Consider the following 21,468-nt stretch of genomic DNA (forward strand, 5'->3'; position numbering starts at 1 on the left):
AGCTCCGGGCTGGTAGTTTCAAATACCTCTAAAAAGGGATCTTTTATTCCACCTGTGTGCATTGCTTTTATTCTCAATAGTGGGTAAATAACAGTAGTTGTTTCTGGGTGGTGTCAGTGTTGCACGGTGGTGTTCTGGGAACGAGCGGTGTGGATGGAAGCCTTATCCTGACACACAGCATTGTATTTGGTGGGAAAGTGCTGCATTTACTCCGTTGTTCCTTCACTCCGTAGATGTTGACTGACACCGATGGTCTGGTTTGAATTCTGTGCTCTCCATCCTTACAGAGCAGGAGAAGCAGTTGTCAGAACAATTGCTAGAAAGTTGTTATCTTTGCAGGAAATGAATCAGAAGGAAATATTAGACGCACACCAGAAGAGACACCTCCCCACCCCACCCCCCTGAGTTCAGAAATCTTAAAATAGTGCCCAGATAGAATTGCTATAGCTAAAGAAAGGCAGAGTCACCATCGATGGTGTTTACTAAACTTTAAAGGTAGGCAAGCAGGGAAGGTTTAAAACCCTGGGATCCTCCTGCCTGGGCAGCCTCACTGCGAGAAGTCACAGCGTGTCTTCAGTTGAGTTGTGCCAGAGCAGCTCCACGTCTTCTAAAGCGATCCTCAACAATACAGGGCTGCCTTTGTTTTGCTGGAAAGATGGCAAAAGAAGAAAAAAACCCCCTCTGTGTAGTACAGACACTGAAGGCTTTCTGAGCCTGCCTGCACAATGAAATTGTTCTGATTGAACTCTGACAAATTATAACCTGCAGGTATAACGAGGATTTTCCATTTTTGCCTAACACATATACATTTTGTCTCTTCCATTTTTTTTTCCTTTCCTGCAATGCATTCAGCACAGCAAGGGCTGGAAAGAAGTCTGATTGTGAAACTGATAAATTGTCTTACATAGTTTCCCTATTTTGGCCATTGCCATGGTCTGGTTCGGAAAGTGCTTGGAATCCTCCTTCTCTGGCTTTGTTTTAACAAGCCTCTTCTCGGTCGCCCATTGCCAGTGCTCTCCTACCTACAGCACACATCATTTCTTTTTGGGTCTAGCTCATATTCTACGTTGACTCCAAGCAGGCTCAGTGTAAAAGCAGATGAGATGATTTATTTTGATCCCTCCCTTTTTCTCATGAGAAAGAGAACCACTTGGCCCTGCCCTCTCCACTGGCTTCCTCTTTGCACAGTCACTCACGTCTTGGCACATGGGGTCTACAAGAGGCTACTGAATTAAATCAGCGACGTGTTTCATCATATTTGTTTTGCAGTCGCTGTGATAGACTCTTTGCTGCCTAAATAGCTGCAGTTCTCATGGATTCGAGTGTAGTTTTCCTTCTCTGCATGAAAAAGGACCTGGGGAGGTGGCCAGAAGTCCTTACCAAGGTGGGGGGACCAGCCCTGGTAGTCTCAGGTCTGATCTCTAGTTTGCAGTTCTCCTGGACACTCATGGAGGACACTTCAGGTGTTAAAACTCACTGCAAGCCTTTGGTATCCGTGATCTTTTTTAAAGAAGTCTTTTAAATTTTGATATTCCCTAAGAAGGTGGTGGTATTTTTTGATTGAATAGATAGAGATTTTGTGTCTAAACACATTTCTTGGTTTCACTGTGTCAGACTGGATGTAAGTTGTGGTATTACTGGTCACTTACATTTATTTATCAAAGGTATGTCCTTGTTTCCCTTTGGAGATGTAAATCAACATCCCCATGACTTTGGGTCCCTTGTGTGTCTGTGTGTTCATATGTACTTTAGACTAATGTTTGATGACGTGTCCTTCAAAGGTTGCTTTAAAAATCCAAGTCTTGGTCTAATAAGATTAAGACTTTGCTGAAACACATCATATATGGAGTGCTAGAATATTTACACTGATATTCTGCTACACAGCAAAATATTAGTGTAAAACAGCTGTCGCTGCCAATAGGCTTTGGGCTCATTACACCGTCAGCTCAGAGTTTTCATCTGTGAGGCTTAAAAAGGTGGGGGTTTTTTGATAAAACTAAAAGGTGTTGTAGAAATGAAATGTGGAATGTTTTGCGGAAGGGTGCAGTGTTATGCATAATTTATTGGGCACTGTTGGTACAGTCAATCGTTAAGTTATAAATAAAACACAGCCTTAAAACAAAGATGAAAAGGTGAAACTGTGGGTAGTTATTTCCTTTGTATTTCTATTAAGAAAAAAAAGGGTTTCCAAGTTTGTTCAAATGGTCACATTTTGGTGTGGTTATTGATAATCATGGTGTTGTGCCTATTTTTAAGATGTAGTCTTTGGGTAGGACTTTCTTCTCTGCTATGCGAGGGTGGCTTTTCCTGCAGTGCATCTCCTGGAGGCTCAGGGTTGCTCCTGGAGCTCGGTGAGATCCCTGGGCACAGCCATTGAAGGACAGCTTGGCTCTCTGCATTGACATAAGGTCCCTCAATGGCTGTTCCAGTTTGGCACCAACCCTCCTGGTATCTCCCCCATCCCATCAGAACCAGTCCTCCACCAGAGGCTGGTACTGGGACCAGTCCATGGCCATTTATTGTAGGTCTTTGCGTTGGTGCTCAGAACAAGGTGAGAAGGAAGTTTCTCCATAGAGCCTCTGGGCAGGCTTTTTGTCCGTGGTGGAGATGTTCCCTGAAGGTGTGCAGGAACAGCACAGCGTGGCCCTGATGAAACAACAGGGGTAAAATACATCATTTTCCTGTAGATCATGGGCTCAGCATCCCTCACAGGTTCTGTGGAGCAGCAGGAGGTGCCGGGTTTGAAGTTCCCTATGAGTGGTGGTGACACAGAGATGCCACACTGAGCAAAAACCTTCCGGCTGCTGGGGAGGAAAGACATGACCAGTTTGAGCTTGGGAGTGAAACATTTCCTAGAACTGAGCCTGAATGAATTCTGGAACAGTTGAACAGGAAATAAGCTAATAATGGGATTTTACAATATGCATTTCCCATATAAGGTGTTGAAATGTGGCACGGGATTGTTTGCTGATCTTCTGGCCATTTTGATGAAAATTTCAGGTTGCTTTCCAGTTTGTGCTCCCTTATGGCTGCGGGGACTTTGCTCCGTTCTGGGCTGTGGAGCTTCATCTCGCTGCGGCCACGGGTGGTCCCTGGGTGGCCTATTCCCAGAGCGGGCTAGTTAACAATTAAGAGGGAAGAGACTAGTTAACAATTCCTCCCGGCTGCCTTTTGTGTGTCTCAGGGAGCTATTTCCTTCGGCCCTCCGAGCGGTGCCGGGGAAGGGGAAGGGAGACGGGAGGGCCCGTCTCGCCCCGCTTCGCGCTTCTGAAAATAAGCTTCCCCCCCAAAATCTGAGGTGGGGAGAGGAAGCCCTGGCTCCGCGGAGCCTGCTGTCTCCCTCCCCGAACAAAAGGCCTGGCTTTGGGCAGGCTGCCCGCCGCGTTGGTGCAGGGTGCCTTCCCCTCCTTCCCTGCTCCGCCTGGCCTTTTAAGGCGATGTGACAGCGAGCGGGAGCCCAGGGAAGGTGTGTATCCAGCGGTGATTAACGAGCACAAGGCTCTTCTGCAGCTGGGGTGTTCCTGCAGCCTGGGTTGGATTCCCTCCTCGGGAGGAACTCGCTCAGATTTGCAAAGTTTGGGCTCTTCTGCAGGTTCTCGCCAGCTCCGGCGCCGCGCTCCCTCAGAGCCCATCTACCTTCCCAGATGTGCGCCCCGTCGGGGAACAGGTTTTTGCTTGCAGATGTGAGGCCAGATGTTGGGCAGAGGAGAGCTCCCGTTTCGGCTCTGACACATACCAAAATGCTGAAATGTGCCTGCTTAGACAATAAAAATGCTCAGGCTGGCGAGTGCGTGCAGCGCGTAAGAGGCAGCCCATACGCAGAGAATTCGGGAGTTCTTTCAAAAGAGCTTGCACTGAATCACGCTCTCACTTAGTTTTAAACCCCAGCTTGTGCCAAACGAGTCACGTTGAGTTCTTGCCAAGCAGGGGCTCGCTTTCCACTTACAACTAACATTTTCCTTTTCTTTTTTTTTCTTTTTTTTTCTGCAAAATCTGTTAATGAAGGCTAAATGAAACAATGGGGTAGGGCTGCTGGCTAGATAAGGAACAGGCCTGATTCATGAACAAATGTTTCTTTTCTTTTCCAGTGACATATTTGATGCCATGTTCCCCGTCACACACATTGCAGGAGAAACAGTCATACAACAGGGTAATTATCCCTCTCGGTTTTTCACAGAGTCACATAATGACATGGGGTTGGAAGGGACCTCGATGCCATGTTCCCCGTCACACACATCGCAGGAGAAACGGTCATACAACAGGGTAATTCTCCCTCTCGGTTTTTCACAGAGTGACATAATGACATGGGGTTGGAAGGGACCTCTGGAGATCATCTAGTCCAACCCCCTGCCAGAGCAGGGCCACCCAGAGCAGGTCCCACAGGAACGTGTCCAGGTGGGGTTTGAATGTCTCCAGAGAAGGAGACTCCACCACCTCCCTGGGCAGCCTCTGCCAGGGCTCTGCCACCCTCACAGGAAAGAAGTTCCTCCTCATGTTTAGGTGGAACTTCCCATGTTCAAGTTTGTGCCCATTGTCCCTTGTCCTGTCCCTGGGCACCACTGAGAAAAGACCGGCCCCGTCCTCCTGACACCCACCCTTGAAGTATTTATAGGCGTTGATCAGATCCCCCCTCAGCCTTCTCTTCTCCAGACTAAAAAGCCCCATGTCCCTCAGCCTTTCCTCATCACAGAGATGCTCCAGGCCCCTCATCATCTCTGTAGCCCTCTGCTGTCCCCTCTCCAGCAGTTCCCTGTCCTCCTTGAACTGGGGAGCCCAGAACTGGTCCCAGTGCTCCAGATGGGGCCTCCCCAGGGCAGAGCAGAGGGGCAGGATGACCTCCCTCCACCTGCTGGCACACTCTTCTTGATTCACATCCCTCTGTTGGAGATTTCACCCTCTTAATGGGAAAAATAACCTTATTCCAAAAAATCCCCGGGGTTCCAAAGGGCTTGGGTTCAATGTGGATAAATAGTGCTTCGAATTAAAATGCTCATTCCTTACCTGAGGAGAGCCAGGAAGTAGAGCGCAGCTCCGGCTGGGTAAGGGTGGCACGGGCTGGCGGGGAGTAATTAGAGATGGAAAATATTTTTATGGTTGTTGGGAATATTCAGCGCCTCGTTGTGCCGTGTCGTCCTTATCGCGGTTGGCAGCTTCCCCGCCTGCCCGCCCCGCGCTGGGCAGGACGCCCTCACCCTCGGGCTGCCCTGAAGCCTCCTGGGTGTTTACACGGGGTGAAGTGTTGGCTCAATTAAAAGAGATAAATTAATACCCTTGAAAGATATTAATAGGAAGAAGAAATCATAGCGCTGATTGGATTTAGGGAGGGAAATAGGCAAAGCCATAGTGGCCAAGGAATCCCTGAGTGGGGTACAGAGCTCTGCAAGTACGTGCAGGGTTAAAGGTGGGGAGAGGAAATCATGGAATAGTTTATCAGACCTTCAGGAAACAATCACCTTTTGTGTTTTGCTTCCAGGTGACGAAGGAGACAACTTCTATGTGATTGACCAAGGCGAGGTGGACGTGAGTACACTCTTGCAGTGTGACAGGCGGTGTGAAGCCGCACCGTACACGTGCACACACGGTGTCCCCGCTCTCCCTGCAGTAGATGTATGGGATCGGGCTCATCCCTTAATGCTTGTGTGGTGGGAAGTCATTTCTGCCTAATTTTATCGTTGGCATGTGCAGCACCCTGGCTCGTTTGCCCATTCCAAGGAGGAAAATAGGGTATCAAACCCCAGCAAATGACTCCACGTTGGGAACCCTCCCCACACCTGGAGGAGCGCGGTCTCCGGCGGAGCGGGCCACCCTGCTGGAATGCACCCCAGGCTTCACAGCAACCAGAAAGAAAATATTTTCTTTAATCAGTTCGCTTAGCTCATGTGTTGTCTTTTTTTTTTTTTTCCCCCTCAAATTGAGATACAGCCGGAGGCAGTGAGTTTCATCTTAGAAACCTTAATTTGCTTTTAAAATTAGGTCCAAATACAGGAACAATGCAGCATATTAATAGAGCAAGGATTATTCTAAGTGTAAAGTGATCTGTTAGACCACAAAATGTTTACAGGAGTACGCGGTGGTTTCATCAGCAAGTCTTTGAGGAGCAGCTTCTTTCTGAACCTGCCTTCGAAATCGTGATCTATTCACCTCTTCCCGTTCTTATCCCGTAGGAAACCCATCCTTTGGCAGTTTTGCTACAAGTTCCCCATTTGACTGAATTTTCTGCACACCCCTGCCGTGCCCACAGTGCTCGGACGGGACAGGCCTGCTCATTAGCAACTTGCTCTTTGGGTGCCCAGATGAGTTTTGTTTGGCATATTTAAAGAAGAAAGTAAATTTTTTTTTTTTTTTTTTTTTAGCAGGCTGTTTGTGTCAGGAGACCATCTAATTGGTATTGTTGGGAACTGAGAAACCTCACGCGCTGCCTCTGCCTCTGGAACCTGCTCCTCAGGAAATCCGTCTGAGTCACTGCTCCTATCGGGCCAACCTCTCAGGAGCAAACATTGCCACATCCCCGGGGCCACAAAGTAAAAGAGCAATATTTATAGAGCGCTGCTAAAATTTAGTTCTAAAATAATTGGTTAGGGCCCGATGCCGAGCTTAATGAGTTCGCTGGCTTTGAATCAGGCCCACAAACAGACGCAAATGCTCATATTGAAGTTATAGATTAATCCTCTTCGAAAATAATTTGTCCTCCCTCAAAAAACCCTTTAGGAAAGCTTCCTGCAGCGTTTGGCTCAGGGATAGCGGGGGACCAAACGACACCAGAAAACAGCCTGCAAAACCCATGCAATTAATTGCAAAAAAGATAGTCTTCCGTGTGCACATATTGCGATTACAAAGCAGTGACAAAATGGGGACAATAAATGTCCAGGGCCTGGCCAGCTTGGTGTCTGCTTGTAAAAAAGAAAGTGTTTTGTGGATTCTTCTCTCACTGGAGGTTGCCACTGATGGCCAAGGTGGCGGTGGCTCTGCAGACGTTGAGCAGGACTTGTTCACAGCAGCACCTGCTGTATTCTCCATCGGGTGAGGTGGCATCTCAGCTCCTTTCCCAGGAATATCCTGGCACCTGCTCAGAAGCACATTTGCTGCATCATTACTCGTACATCAGAGGTTCTCCTTGGTTTTTTTATGGGAAGTTGAAGTTCTTTCGTCTTGACCACAAATAGCCCAAGAAGACACAAGTGTCCAGATCACTTTTCATTGATGGTTTCTTGAGTTCGATAAAGTCTGATGCAGAATAATCTTCTCTTTCCCAGAGCATTTCAAGGGCTTTTGAGGTTTCTGAGAGAGGGTTTGGGGTAAAATCTGAAAAACAGCCACAGCAACTGACTGGCCTCAGCGCCGCTGCAGTGCAGTTACACATAGACTTTTAAGCTGTATTTTGTTCTTTAAGGTGTTTTTGAAAATTTTATCCCAGAGCCCTGATTTGACGAGCTACGGAAGCACCGTGCCTTTAAGCACGTGAGCAATTCTGTTGCCTTCAGCAGGACTCACTGTTTTGCTGAAGGAAGAGCACAGTCCTGCACCGATTTGTTTTGTGTATTAGAGCTGAAGGCAGAAGTTTTCTTTGTATTCCGAGTAGTTTGCAGCCCTCCAGTCACTTAGGTATGATATGGGATATGAATTTTTCCTGCTTTGTCTGTGAGACGTGCAACAGCAGATTTTCTAAGCAGTAAATGAAATAACTGGGTTTTCTTTGAGTAGATTGCACCTTCACTTGGACAAGCATTCTCAATCCTGGCTCCTCTACTTGCCAAAATCAGCCTCTGCTGGGACAGATCCACAATAACATCATCCTGGTGCTTCTCAGGGACAAATACAGACAGTTTTCTGCCATGAACTGTGGGACAGATCCATCCCAACAAGTATTAAGAGATGTAGTATGGATCGAGCTTATTTGGGCAGCCAAATTTCCTGCCCCCTCTGTCTTGCAAATGTATGGACCGAGCTTATTTGGGCAGCCAAATTGCCAAATTTCCTGCCCCCTCTGTCTTGCAAAACTCTTCTGTGACCTTCTCCCCCTGCAGCATCCCCTTCCCTCACCCTGCAGCACCTCACCCCGCTCTCCCCTGCTGGGTGCTCTCTCCTTCCTCAGCCTTTCCTCTATTTTCAGCCAAAACACACTGGATTCTTTTACAAGACGCTGTGTAAACCGCAAGAAACCTTTGCTCATCCATTGGTTGAGCACAAGAAACCAACTCATCTGCAAGTTAGGAACAATTTTTACACTGAAAGGGTTATTAAGCCTTGGAATGGGCTGCCCAGGGAAGGGGTTGAGGCACCATCCCTGGAGGGATTCAAAAGCCGAGTTGACGTAGTGCTTAGAGACATGGGTTAGTGATTTTTTTTATCAGAGTTAGGTTGATGATTGGGCTGTGTTGATGATTGGGCTAGATGATCTCAGAGGTCCCTTCCAACCTGGACAATTCTATGATTCTAAGTTGCAGCTACATCCTCGTAGCAGCCAAAGCTGCCTTTGCTGGGGGGACAAGCCCATTTCCCCCAAAATCAAGCCTGTCCCGGGGCAGTTAGTGCAGAGTCACTCACTCTGGTCTAAGGCAGCAGGTCCCATCCCATGGGGGTGCGTTATCACACCCCACACGGTGCTCCCCAGAAGACTTCTCCCACTTTCTGGGCAGCGGTGCCAAAATCCTTGTTGTCTGTGGAAACTCCAGGCTGCTCGTGAGCGAGCTGCCGTTCATTTAAGCCTTGCCAGATACTTTTTTTGGCATGCTTCCACCCTTCTCCCAAGAAAAAAAAGCTACTTGGAGAGTAGACAATTGACCCCGAGACTTTAAGCCTGAAGCTGTTTTCTGCCGAGTTCAGCTGGTGTTGGCAAACGCACGGTGGCTTTTAACCCGGGGCCAGGCTGTCTGCCCTCCTCGTGTCCCCGATGGGCACGGGACTGACAGGTACAACCAGGACTTCTAGGAGCAAATTACTTCCAGAACATCACGACTGAGGAGCACCCAGGCTTTCTGAGGGTTTTTGCCATTATAAAAGTTCCATCTCCTGGAATAAAGTCATGGCAAAACTGGAAAATAAAAATAATCTATCAACCAAAACCCAACAGAAACCACCACCAAAGCCAGAATGACAAAATCACTGTGGGGTGGCTTGAATTTAATAAACTGCAACATTTAAAAGTAATTTTCTGTAGAGAGTTTTGGCTTAGGCACCCCAAAGAGTAAGTAAGAGCATTCTAATATTTTCCCTTAAAAATGATCTGAGTCAAATTAGAACTACAAGAAAATATTTTAAAATATAGTAACGCTTTATCCTCAACTCTTACACTCTCTTGGGGTATAAACAAGCCTCATTAGCAGAGAACGAAGTATCTATACATTTCCTGTGCATTACTGTGGGCAGCCAAAGAAGACTCATGTGTGCTTCTGTTGGCCACACTCAGCGGGGACCATGGGCCAAGGGAGAAGGGCACAGATTTTTGTCTGGCAAAGAAAGGCTTTTAGAAATCAGGAAGAGGCAGGGCTTGGAGACCCTGGGGTTTTCCTCTCTCACACTGTACGCCACAAACCAGGGACACTCTGCCCAAAGCTGGCCTTGGGTGGGAAAGGCCATTAGAGCATCACTGGTCACAGTCTTCCCCCTCAGCACGTTGGGGTGGAGGAGAACCAGTCACTCCAGCCCCGGCCCTGCAGGTGGGCAGAGTTCATACTGGGCAGAGGGTGGCAGGAGGTTTGGAGGCTTCCAGGCCCGTTGTCCACTGGAGGCTTTGCTGCTCGGACCAATCTGAACCTGTGCCAAGAAGTTGCTGGCAGAGCTTAAATTATAGTTTCCAGTAAAGATGTTGAAAGTACCTGCTAAAGTATGTGTCTTGCAAAAATCTCTAATCCGTATTTCTAAATATAAAAACGACTTCCTGTTTATTATTTTAATCTTATAACCTCACATTTTTTACTTTAAAAAGCACCGTCGACTACCCTTTTAAAACAGATGGATTTTTTTTTAGACTCAGCAGCTTCCTATTGGATTCAATGTCACGGCAACTTTCTCTACAGTCATTCTCAGGTTTTCTTCTTGTAAAACAAGAGCAGCCAGGCTACAGTCTGGGGAAAAGCAGAATGAAAACTTTGCAGCATTTTTTCTTACATAGGTTCTGTATTTTCTGTATGAATCTGTATGTTGAGCTATACATGAGCACTGTGGACAGTAGATAAGGTTCTCTTTTGATCGGTCAAATCTTCTTGAAGCCCTTATTCCTACATGCAGACTGTCTGATTTGTAAACACACAGGTGAAAATGACAAGGTGGTTGATGTGAGAATACTGATGGGTTTTAAAACTGCTTCTGTTTTGTGGTTGGATTCCATAGATTGCTTCTGGCTTGAATTCTTCCGTCATTAATGATCTTTCTAATTTCAGAAGGGTGCGTTTTGAAATTTGAAACAGAACATTTTAAAGTTGGGAGGTTTTCAGCTTGAATTTTTAAGAATTCTCAAGGCAGTTTCCAAGTTTGTATATTTTTATTTAAGAAAAGCAAATTCATGCTACAAATAAAGCACTGGCTTTATTTGAGAAAACTACCCGCATATAAATACCCTTCATGTCTAAGGCTTGCTTATTTTTCCAAGAATAAATAAACCTCATCTTCATTTTTGGATAACAAATATTAAGGCTTGACAAGACACAAAGCACAAATTATTACAAACAGATCTGAGGGAGGGGATTTAAGATCTAAAAGCTGCGATGCCTGGAACAAATTAGGTTGTCCACATAGATGACAAAGTGGCAGCAAAAAAATGCTAGAAGTTAACTTAAGATTAGCCGTACAAAATTAAAGTAAAGGTACATTCACTCCAGCGGAGCTCAGGGATAGATCATATCCTGCCTTCAAAGGGAAATGTCTGTAAAAATCTCTTCAGCTGCGTGAAGGAAGAAGGTTCCAGCTATTACGGGGCTGTGAGCAGCAGGTCAAGTAACAATTAGGAAGAATTCACTTATGTACTCACCACTTTGGTGAGAGCTCACAAAAGCCTGACACCGTCTGAGCCAAAACCTCAGCCCCACGTTTTTTAGGATAAAGAAGGAGCTCGTCTGAGCTGCTGCCATGTAACGTTGGCTTTCATGAGCTGTTCTCGGCCTAAAATAGTTTTACTACCCACACCTTACAAACAGAGCTACTTTCCTTTCTACTTCTTTTTAAAAATTCTATTTTAAAGGGATTGGTAGTGGAGCTGAACTCTTGGTTAAAGGGCAGAATGGCTTTAAACGTGCCACCCAGGCACCTGAGGTTCATCCCGAAACCAGGACCTCCAGTGCAGGTTCTACACAGCCCTCGAGCACAGGAATTCTTCTCAAATTAGATATCGTTCTGGAAAAATACTGTGGTGGTGGCACTGATCCATCCCCTGCCACCTTCATGCCATGTGGGTCCAGTATTGCTTCTGTAGAGCCAATATTGAAGACAAAGGATAATTCTGCATGTGGCTTCTCAAATCCAAAGCAATTTGTAGTCTTCTCTAAAGGAGAAACAGATCTCAATAGTTGTATTTAAATGGTTGTTGGAGTCGTTGGACTTAGGGAAGAAAAAAATGTTCCTTTTCAAAAGATGTTGCCCTGTTCTGACCGTTTTTCGTTTCATGGCCATGGTGCTTGTCAGCAAACCCCATTACACCTATCACCAAATCTCCTGCCTTTCGAGTTTGACGGGGTTAATAAAAAGCCAAAGTTGTGACAGTTCTGCTTGTTGACTGTCTGAGCCTTGAACACCAGAGGGAAAACACGATGCCAGTTAACTCCAGGAGCCGGGAACTGGGAGAGTAAATACAGCCATTGTGCTGGAGCAGGAGACTCCAGATTCTGTCCACAAAGCGGGTGGTTGCCCATGTTGGGGACGGGCTGTGGGAGCTGTTCGGCTCTTGTGTTCCTCCTGCGTCCCCAGTGTTGGTGATTAGAAAGAAAATCACTAAGGAAAACTGTAACTGAGTCCTCAAATTGGTTTTACTTCTTGTTTTGTCTTGTGCCCTGGTAGGTTTATGTCAACGGGGAGTGGGTGACCAGCATTGGAGAAGGAGGCAGCTTTGGGGAGCTGGCGCTCATCTATGGGACCCCCCGGGCCGCCACCGTCAAGGCCAAGACGGATCTCAAGCTCTGGGGCATCGACAGAGACAGCTACAGACGCATTTTAATGGTACGTTTGTGGAGAAGGGCTTTGTGGAGCTGATCATTTTACTTTCTCTGGTAGTACCGGCACTTCTGTTCGGCATTCAGCGCGCGCTGATGACAGAAGGCCGGGCTGTCTGGGTTTCTACATGAAAGAGAGAGTAACACTGAGTAAATGAAACGAACTGAAGGAAAAGGGGACAAGATGCAGCAGAAATGACAAGATGCTGAGTCAGAAATGCAATTGAATAACATTATTCAGAACTATTATACGTGAATGAAAACCTCAGGAGGCCTCCGTTACCCACCAGAGCTACACAGATCCTCTCGTTGTCAGTCTCAAACTGTTTCTCAATGCTCTTCCTTGCCTGTGGAGTATTGAAACTGGTTTTATACTCTCCAGGGCAGGCAATGCAAGGCAAATGCTGCTCCATAAAAGAAATAGTCTCCTTTGGCCTGTGCCTTGCACCTTTTTATCCAGCACAGGGCCACACGTGGGGTAGCTGCAGGGTCCCCACCAAGGACTCGTTCCCTTGCTCCTTCCAAAATTCCTGGTTTCTTCAGCAAAGCCCCACAGACCTCCGGGGCTCCGGGGGTGTCCCCTGGCTTTTGGGTTTGCTGCCCTTTCTCCAGTGGTGAGTTTGTAACGGAAACTTCGACAGATCATTAACTTTAGCAATGTCATAACTTTTGTTTTAATGTTCGTTTCCGATGTCCATGTGCGTATCTTTTCCTTCCCCATAAAATATTCCTTTCTTTTTGATAATTAACAGAGAGATAACTCTATTTAAAGCTCCTTCCTCAATAGGGCTTGTCTCTAAAAGCCGCATTGTTTCGTTCTGAAGGAAATTGCACTATGCTCTCGGCATAATAAAGGGGTGTGCATTTTGAGATCATCTGTATTTCCAGTGCATGTCACAGAGAACAGAAAAATTAGCAAAAGAATTGAGTAGATTTTACATTTAAATGATTGCTTCTTAAGCAACAGAGTGTAAGGGTGCTGTTTATTGATGCTGTGTGGTGACTGTTGGATGTCTGTGTGGAACATTGCTGGTTCTCACTCTGTGTTTCATGGATGTAAATGAACATCACACTGAGAGTACATCTGATGGGAATGTACTGCATCCCAAAATACACAGCCCCATCACTCCAGGACAAAATAGAGGGTTAATGGTGAAAACCAAACTGTCTCCTCTCTTGTGGATCAGCAAGAGGAATAGATTTTGAACACTTCCTGGTGTGGGGGAGCAGGCAGTGGGAACTGAGGTCTTTCTCCAAGGTATTTCTAAAACATAGAGCTGGAGAATTTCCTACCAGCTGGAAGAGGCACAGTTAATTTATTTGTCCCATGTCTTACACGGAGGCAGTGGAGAGGTGTCCGGGTTAACTGGGGTGATGAACCTGTGTGCTGCAAGGTGTATCCAAGGTATATCAGAGAAGGAATGCAGGAGGGAAATAAATGTCAGGACAAGCTGCACACTCCTTGGCTTTTTATGCATAGCTTTTTACAGCTGCCTGTGAGCCTGCCACTAAAGAACTGCAGGGACATTCACAAGTCTCGTAGCCTGGAGGTAATTTCAGTTTTAGCGCCGATGAAAACAGCGACACCTCACATCATCCAACCCTGGGAGCTTCCAGGTTGGGTTGTGTGTCCGTTACCATCTGAGAGCAGCCCGCAGGACATGAATATTTGATGCAGAGACAGGATTTTACTGGAAGGGTTTGAAGTCTCAAGTGGAAAGGACAGTTTTTAAAGCTAGCTTTAGCCATACATACTACTTGAATAGCACAGATATACTGCTATTTGATTGTAGTGTATCAAATTTTCAATTTGTGATTTTCAAATTAATTTACATATTCTCTGAACCGGTGACAGCTGTACCTTACCCAGCAAGCTCAGTTTCTGCAGCTGGTGAGACTTTTAATGTAACACCGAGGTGTTTTCTCTCCCCCTCTCTCTTTCTTGTGTCTTTTTTACAGTCGAGCCCATTAAAAACTGGTGGTGAGTTGCATTACAGCAGATACCCAGGCAGTGTAATTGCAGTATTCCCAATAGGTGGGAAATGGTGAATTAATTGCTGCAGGTACAGAAAATGTCCAATTTTAAGTGCTGTCTATGGGGAATGCAATTTTCCCATCTGGGCTACACCAATTCTCTGTTTGTCCCGTTGATGTGTCGGTGCAGCGCGGATCAGTCCTGTGCTGTCGGTGGAACGAGACGCCTGTCTCCCCGCAGTCGTGTGGGGGCAGGTTACAGGGCTCTCGTTGCATTTTCCTTGAGCCCAAGAATTAATGACATCATGTTTTAAGTGGCTGTATTTCATACCTGAAGGGAACTCCACCGTTCCAGGGCTGGTTTAGCTGTACGTGGTCTCACGATGCAGCAGTAGCTGCCTTTCAAGTCCCAGAAACACGGTTTCCTGCCATTTGGCCTCAAAATTTATGTTTTTAGAAAGCTGTTGGGTATTTTGGATATAGAAATGATTCTGCCTTTAAATAAAAGGTAGTAATGTTTAGGATATCTTTTGAAATATATCATTTCAGATAATTTTAAAACTGAGGGAGCATTTTTTTCTTATTTTCTGCAAACACTTCTGTCCAAGGGATCAATGACCTTTTTTATCCCAAAGATGTATTTTTTTTCTGTAGTCAGATAAAGCCCTCCCATAACCTGCACAGTTTTCTGTCTGCATTCCTTCCTGGCCATCACCAGCATCATGTTTTCTCAGTCCAGTGTTGAAATTTTATTCAAGTTGTAAATATTTATTTGCAAATCATGCCTTCAGATCCACACTTGCCAAAAAGATTTTATCCTGTCATGAGACACTTGACTCTCTGCCTCATTCCTCCTCGCGGGCTCTTGTTTTGGTTCTTTGCTTCGCATTTAGTAATTTCTAGATTTTATTTCTGCTTAGTGCCATTTCCCCCACTTCTGTGTCTCATTGATCCTGGCTGGTTTATGGTATGAATAAAATGCATCTCGGGAGGTTTGGGAGTTTGGATTTTCCTTTTTCTTTGGGGGGATGGACAAAGCCTGATGCGAAAAGTTCCTGCTGGCTTTTTGTTACACTTGTCATCCATTTTTTAGCCCGTCCCAAAAGAAGTTTCTTAAAACAGATATATTTCTTTCTATTTCATTGTCTCAGCTTAGGTATCCTGGTGGCTTGAAGGTCACGTTCGAGTTTGTTTTAGCAGCTGTGAGGGCTGTTAAGTGTTGGGGTAGTTCTTTTTGTTGGGATTTGCAGTGAAATGGGTTGGCTTTCGCTGCAGTCCCTGACAGAGTATTACACCGTGAAATTCAGTGTACGAGATGGATTACAAAAAACCACTTCAACATGTTCTCCCCTCAGTACACACAAATTATCTCTCCATCTGTGTCTTCCATTTATTTCATAAAATTACCTGGGCCGAGCTGCATATTTTTTACTGCTGCAAATTTTTTAATGTATATGTTGTCTGTGTGCACACACACACAGAGTTATGGCCATATTCTGTATTTATTTACTTACAGTCTTCTGGGAGAGATGCAAAGGAATTTTTTTGCTGTAGGATTCTCGTATAATTCAGTTGCTGAAATGTTGCTCCTTTCTTCTTTGCAATTGGGATTCAAGAGCATCACGGAGTGGGGAACATCCCAGGGCAGTACAATATTTGTGTTCCAAATATAGCAAATACCACAAATACCGGAGAAGCAAATGTCTGTATCCCAACATCAGATCGATCCCCCAGACAATTCAGTTCCCAGACTGAGGAAATTTGAAGTATTAATTTCTTGTAATTTCTACTTTAAGAAGGCTTGATTTGGGATAATTTAACTATCCTCTAGTTCCCATGGTCCAAGGTACCTGGCTCCGAGGACGGAGTTACACGGGATGCAATGCTTTGCCCATTTGGCAGACTTTGCTCCCAGAAAATGAGTTGCAATATTGGGATATAAGTCATGATAAATCAAGGTTAGTCAGTTCCTAATGTTATGCCTCGTTTTATTTGTGTGATTTTGGCTTTGTTCTACCATCTTTTCCCAGCTTTGAGCCTGAGAACAAGTTCTTTAACAAGTGCCTTTTTCCACTCAGACAAGTAAGTCCGCAGGACCTTGTATTTCCCTGAAACATAGGTTGTGCTGTGGCCAGGACATGAAGTGAATCCCAAGCCTGCAACCCATCGGATGTTTGTGCCACATGGCACCAGGATCTTTCCTTTGCACGGCCAGGATGGTCTGTGACTCTTTCTTACACCCACCGCGTTGTCCAGTGTCAGGTTTATGGGGGGATTAAAGAGGCTGGAGCGGTCCAGGGTGCCCGTTCTGGCACCCTCTGCCAGTGTAACTCTTTTATTTGAAACTTGAGCCACACTGTGCCTTTCGGTGGCCGTTTGTTTGGCTTCTTACTGGAGGTGGGGGTTTCTAGGAAGGACCTGAACACCTCCAGCCACCCCATCTGTGCACCCAAAAAAACGGAGCAAGGGAGAAGACATGAAGAGCGCTGGAGGGACCAAGCAAAGAGGCCAGCAGAGGGGAGGAAAGACAGAGACCAGGCTGGAGGAGTGGGAAGAAAAAATTGAATAAAACAGGGAAAGTGAAGAAGAGGCAGTTGGAAGAGAGACACAAGTCCTATCCAACAAGACCAATCTCTGGGACATTCCTTTTTCCTACCTTGTCTATGGCTTAAGCTAAGCCTGGGGTTTGCGACACTTCTAAGTGGTCCTAAAACAGGCTTTGAGCTCTTTTCTGGGTGGATTTGGCAAATGCAAACGTTCTCATTTCTGCTTGGGACCTTTTCAGGGAGGAGCTCTGCAGCTTAGAATATTAACGAGTCTTCGGAGTTAGTGGGAACCACTGTCTTTAAGAAGATGAGCTTGTGCGTGACAGCTCGGGATCGGGGAGAGAGGGAACAAAGGAGAGGAGGGAGAGGGAGAAGCAGCAACTATTGAAGTAAGATATTAATAGGTTAGAAAAAGCAGAATTAATAAAGACTTTTTAAAACATGCCATCAAGAGCCCTGCCAGTGCAGAATTATTCATGTACATTTACTATTGTTTTTATCTGGCTCAAGCAGTAAGATTTCTACTGCTTCCCTTGGGAAACTTTTCTGCAAGAGAATAATTCCTAAGTTGGGGAAACTTTTTTGATATTCATCTTAAATTAGATTTTCTTAATTTTCCCCTATTACTTTGAGTTATGTCAAGTTACGCTGTACTAAATTGCCCTCTCTTTCTGTCATGTATCTGTAGATGATTATCGCTGTCTACTTAAAACCCTTGCAGGAGTGCGTGCCAGGTATGAGCGTGACATACCGACCATCCCAGCATCGAACTGACCTGTACAGGTGGAATTTGTGTTCTTCTCCCCAAGTGTTTTGTCAGTTCTTCAGGCTCTGTGTGGTTTGGGAGCACTTTTTGGAGAAGAGGTCTCTGGGCAGAGTGTAGCACGCCAGGGACCATCACACCTGAGCCGTGGAGATGGAGCCTCTGAGCTCCATTCCTGGCTGATGCCTTGGAGTATGGAGACCAGAATAGCCCTGGCCGTGCTCCTGTTGCAGTGTGATGTTGCGAACCAGATCTCACCTACTGTCTGTAAATCTCTTTTCAACTTTACAGCTTTCCAGTCTTCCTCCCTTCATCAAACATCTGGGCTTTGGAATTTTTTTTCTTTCTTTCTTTGTGTTTCTGAGCTGTATTTTCCAAACAGAAGCTCGTTCTATTATTTCCTACTCCAGTTTCTAAGGTCTGTAGGTCCTTTCTTGTTATTTTCCTGTCCTGGCAAACTTTCACAGTATCTGCAGATACCATTACTGTCTGCAGATATCGTTACTCTCTGATTTGTTGCTGCTTCGAGAAGATCCATGAAAATATTGCGTATGACCAGGCTCAGCAGATGTCCCAGGGAGCGTGCTGCTTGTCACTCCTGCAGAAAGGATTGGAAAGGTGGTGGAAGAGGTTATGAAGGTGTTCATACCTGTGGCCTCAACTATTTGGATAAAGCAGTTCGACCAAGTAAAACAAGTGTAAAAAGGCCATGGGATAGTCAAGGCAGTGAAGCTCTGAGGTTCTAGGTGCCATCACAACATAACAGCACATTTAATGAATTCCTTCCACTTCAGTTTTGCTTTTGCACTTGTCTTCTCGGTGGGTTCTGTACCAGAAACCTACGCTGGCTTAGTTTAGCCAAGAGCCAAGATGCCCATTTCCCTGCAGGAACTGCTGGGCTCTTGCTCCCCAGGCCGGTGCGATGCCTCAGCTCTTACCTCCCCGGCTCTTGTCTGCCTCTGGAAATACTGGAAGCTGTGGTCAGGCGTCACTTGTGGCTGCTGATTACTGCTTCTTAAAATTCATCTGCGCCCGCAAGTCATTTAAAAAGCATTTTCCACATCTGTCCCACTAAACCACCAATCTGCTTTTCCACAGCTGTCAATTTTCCTGCTCTGGTTTCCACTGGATTGCAGGGAGGAAAGCGAAGGCCGCACGGCGTCCGGCCTTCCATCCTTCGGCTCGCAGCGAGCTCTCGGGGTCTGCCGAGCTCTGCGCAGCCTCCTCCCTTTGAAGTTATTGCTTTTTGCTTTTCTTTCTGGCACATCAAATGCTCTCGGGGGGCCCCCCGAGGTGGAGAACCAGGTTTGTCAGACGGAGAGGTCAGAGAAGGGTGAGCGGTGCTATCGCTGAGGGGAGAACTGTCACCACCAGACTGGGAAATGAGGAGGGGGGAGCGGAGGGGGAGCCCTCAGGAGCTGGAGATGTTGATCCCGTGGTACCCGAGAAGAGCAGCAGCTCCTGTGGCCGGTCCCGAGCAGGGTGGCCTTGGAGAGGGGTGAGGACAGGAGCTTCGGAGGAGAGCACCCAGTGGCTTCTGCTGATCCAAAGCTTGTTGGTGGTGGGGGAAGGATTCCCGTTGCTTTGGTGGCCATTGGGTCCGTCCCCACCTTCGCCATGCATGGAGAAAGAGAGAAGATGTTCAGTTGTTCAATTCTTGGTGTTGTCATTGCACCAGCCTTCCCCATTTCCCTACTCAAAGCACTTCTGAATGCTTCCACCATGGAGAGTAAAACATTTCTTCTTGTTTTCCTTTGTCTGTCCCCCCTTTCTGCCTCTGCTTCCAGCACTTCCCAGTGCCTGCTTGGACATAGGGAATAGAGAAGTGGCTTTTCCTATGGCAGACATGACATCTGCTTCTGTCCTTTCTGCCCAGCCTATAAGTAAACGCCATCTTCATTTCTCTTTTCCTCAGAAGATGAGTGTCTTGTCTTTATGCCATCCTCCTGCCGTGTAGATTGACAGGTGTTGGACAGTCTTCGACAGGGGTACCCTTCGATAGGATGAGGGGGAAGGGTTTGACACTGAAAGAGGGGAGACTGAGATGAGATCTGGGGAAGAACTTTGCTTTTTCCACTTTGAGGGTGGTGAGAGCCTGGCCCAGGTTGCCCAGAGAAGCTGTGGCTGCCCCATCCCTGGAGGGGTTCAAGGCCAGGTTGGAGGGGGCTTGGAGCAACCTGGTCTGGTGGGAGGTGTCCCTGCCCAGGGCAGGGGGTGGAATGAGACACTTTGAGGTGTCTTCTCAAGTCATTTGTGTCACTGCAGGAGGAGTTAAGAATGAATTAATTCTTTTTGAATTGGTAGAACTGCACATTATTTTTTCGTACCTGAATCTCTTTCAAAATTGCCTGGGATGGTACCTGGGGTTTCTGTCTGGGCGATCAAACACTGTGTAAGCAGAAGTTTTCTCAGTAATTTATCACTCAATAAAACCTCTACTGGAGGGGGAATGACTGTGCTGGTGGCTGCACATACACTGATGGATTGTCTGCTCCAAAACACTTAAATCTTACTAAAATAATACTATGAATAGGTTGCTGAGCAGTAAGAGTACACACAGCACTCTACAGAATATAAACCAGGCTCACAGATAAACGCTCTTGGCATTAAAGAGGTTTTAACCAAAAAGGATGAGACCCATGAGGGGGACATTTTAAGTTTTATCCTACTTTGTAATTGTAAATTCCCTTCTAGCAGGGCCTCATCGGTAACAAGATATATATTGAATTAGCCAAAGAGTTAATTGATGAAGCTCTGGCTTTATAACCAGCGCCTGTAAATAATGGGTGCAATTCATCGGCGGTGTCCAGTAACACCAGTGAAGTCAGTGAAATTACACCAGGATTGAATTTGATTCCTTCTGTCTTTGCTTATCGGGAGCACGACTTGCCCAGACATTTTATGGGGAAACATTTGCCTTCAGGCTGTTTATACTGGCCGTGCCGGAGAGCTGGAAGGGGAGGGAAAGCGAAGAGCAGCTGTAGGAAGGAATCACAAAAATACTTTGTGTAACGCTCTAACCTCCTTTTTCTCTCCCCTCTAATGACAGGGCAGCACGCTGAGGAAGCGGAAGATGTACGAAGAATTCCTGAGCAAGGTCTCCATTTTGGGTCAGTCTGGCCTCGCGCGTTGCTCCCTCTGTTGTCCCTGTTGTCGGGGGGAATCGGGGTCTTTGAGGGCACGGTGGAAGCCATGGTGGTCAGATGGAAGGTCTCACAGCTGCCTCGGTTCCTTAGGAATGAGAGCGTGAAGGGCCCTTCTTAGGACTCGTTTTTCTCTTTCTTTTAAATGCACTGGACATTTGTTTGAGGGCAAATCTTTCCTTAAATCTGGGAGCAGGAAGGCACTGGCAGCCTTGTGGCAGCTGCTGTTGCAGTAGAGATGCCATGGATAGAGGAGAAAGCAGTGCAGAGAGATGAATTTGTCAGAAAGTCTAGTTACATCCTTCCAGGTGACAGGTGAGGAGCTTTTTCCTGTAAGAATACTGTATTTATGCGCAGCAAACAAACTAACCTCACAAATCACAACAGAGACTGGTTGGGTTTTTTTTCCCTCCTTCTGTGTATTTTCCAGCCCCGTCTCACATTCTTAAAACATCTGTTTAGCTTCTTGTCCTTGGATTTTGTTTCCCTTTGATTAATGCGATAGCCACGAAATTCGGACATGTTCTTGATGGCCTTCAGTAGGAAAAACAACAACCCCATAATGCCCGACCAATCCATCACCATTAGGGGAACAAAAGCTTCTAATAAGGAAGACAGTGTTAGACAGCCCAGTGAAATGCTGATGCTGTGGGAGAAACATTGTGTTTCTGTTGGGTGAAAAAACCCCACCACAAAACACACTACAGGATTAATTTGCTGCACAATTCAAATGCTTATATTTCTTTTTGAACAATTTTCTTTCCTTGTTTGTGATGTTCCTCTAGCATTTGAGCTTATTTACCTGAAATATGAGAGTCTGAGTGAAAATACACTTGAACTTCTCAGAGGCGCTATGCGTGAAATTTTCAATTACATCTGTGTGCTTAAAGTAAGGCCAAGTA

At 46.1% G+C, this 21,468-nt stretch overlaps 1 protein-coding gene across 7 annotated transcripts in view; it reads left to right on the forward strand.

Annotated features, from left to right (window-relative positions):
• Nucleotides 1–21,468, forward strand: part of PRKAR1B (protein kinase, cAMP-dependent, regulatory subunit type I beta) — an 83,890-nt gene that overhangs the window by 43,668 nt on the left and 18,754 nt on the right. For all 7 annotated transcript variants that reach the window (XM_014951422.1, XM_014951423.1, XM_014951421.1 and 4 more), the window contains exons 5-8: nt 4,089–4,150; nt 5,474–5,520; nt 11,989–12,147; nt 20,473–20,533. In XM_014951422.1, coding sequence (XP_014806908.1) covers nt 4,089–4,150; nt 5,474–5,520; nt 11,989–12,147; nt 20,473–20,533 — 329 coding nt within the window. The remainder of the gene's footprint in view (nt 1–4,088; nt 4,151–5,473; nt 5,521–11,988; nt 12,148–20,472; nt 20,534–21,468) is intronic.

This window comes from Calidris pugnax, unplaced genomic scaffold (assembly GCF_001431845.1).
Source record: "Calidris pugnax isolate Ruff unplaced genomic scaffold, ASM143184v1 scaffold198, whole genome shotgun sequence".
Lineage (NCBI taxonomy): Eukaryota > Metazoa > Chordata > Aves > Charadriiformes > Scolopacidae > Calidris > Calidris pugnax.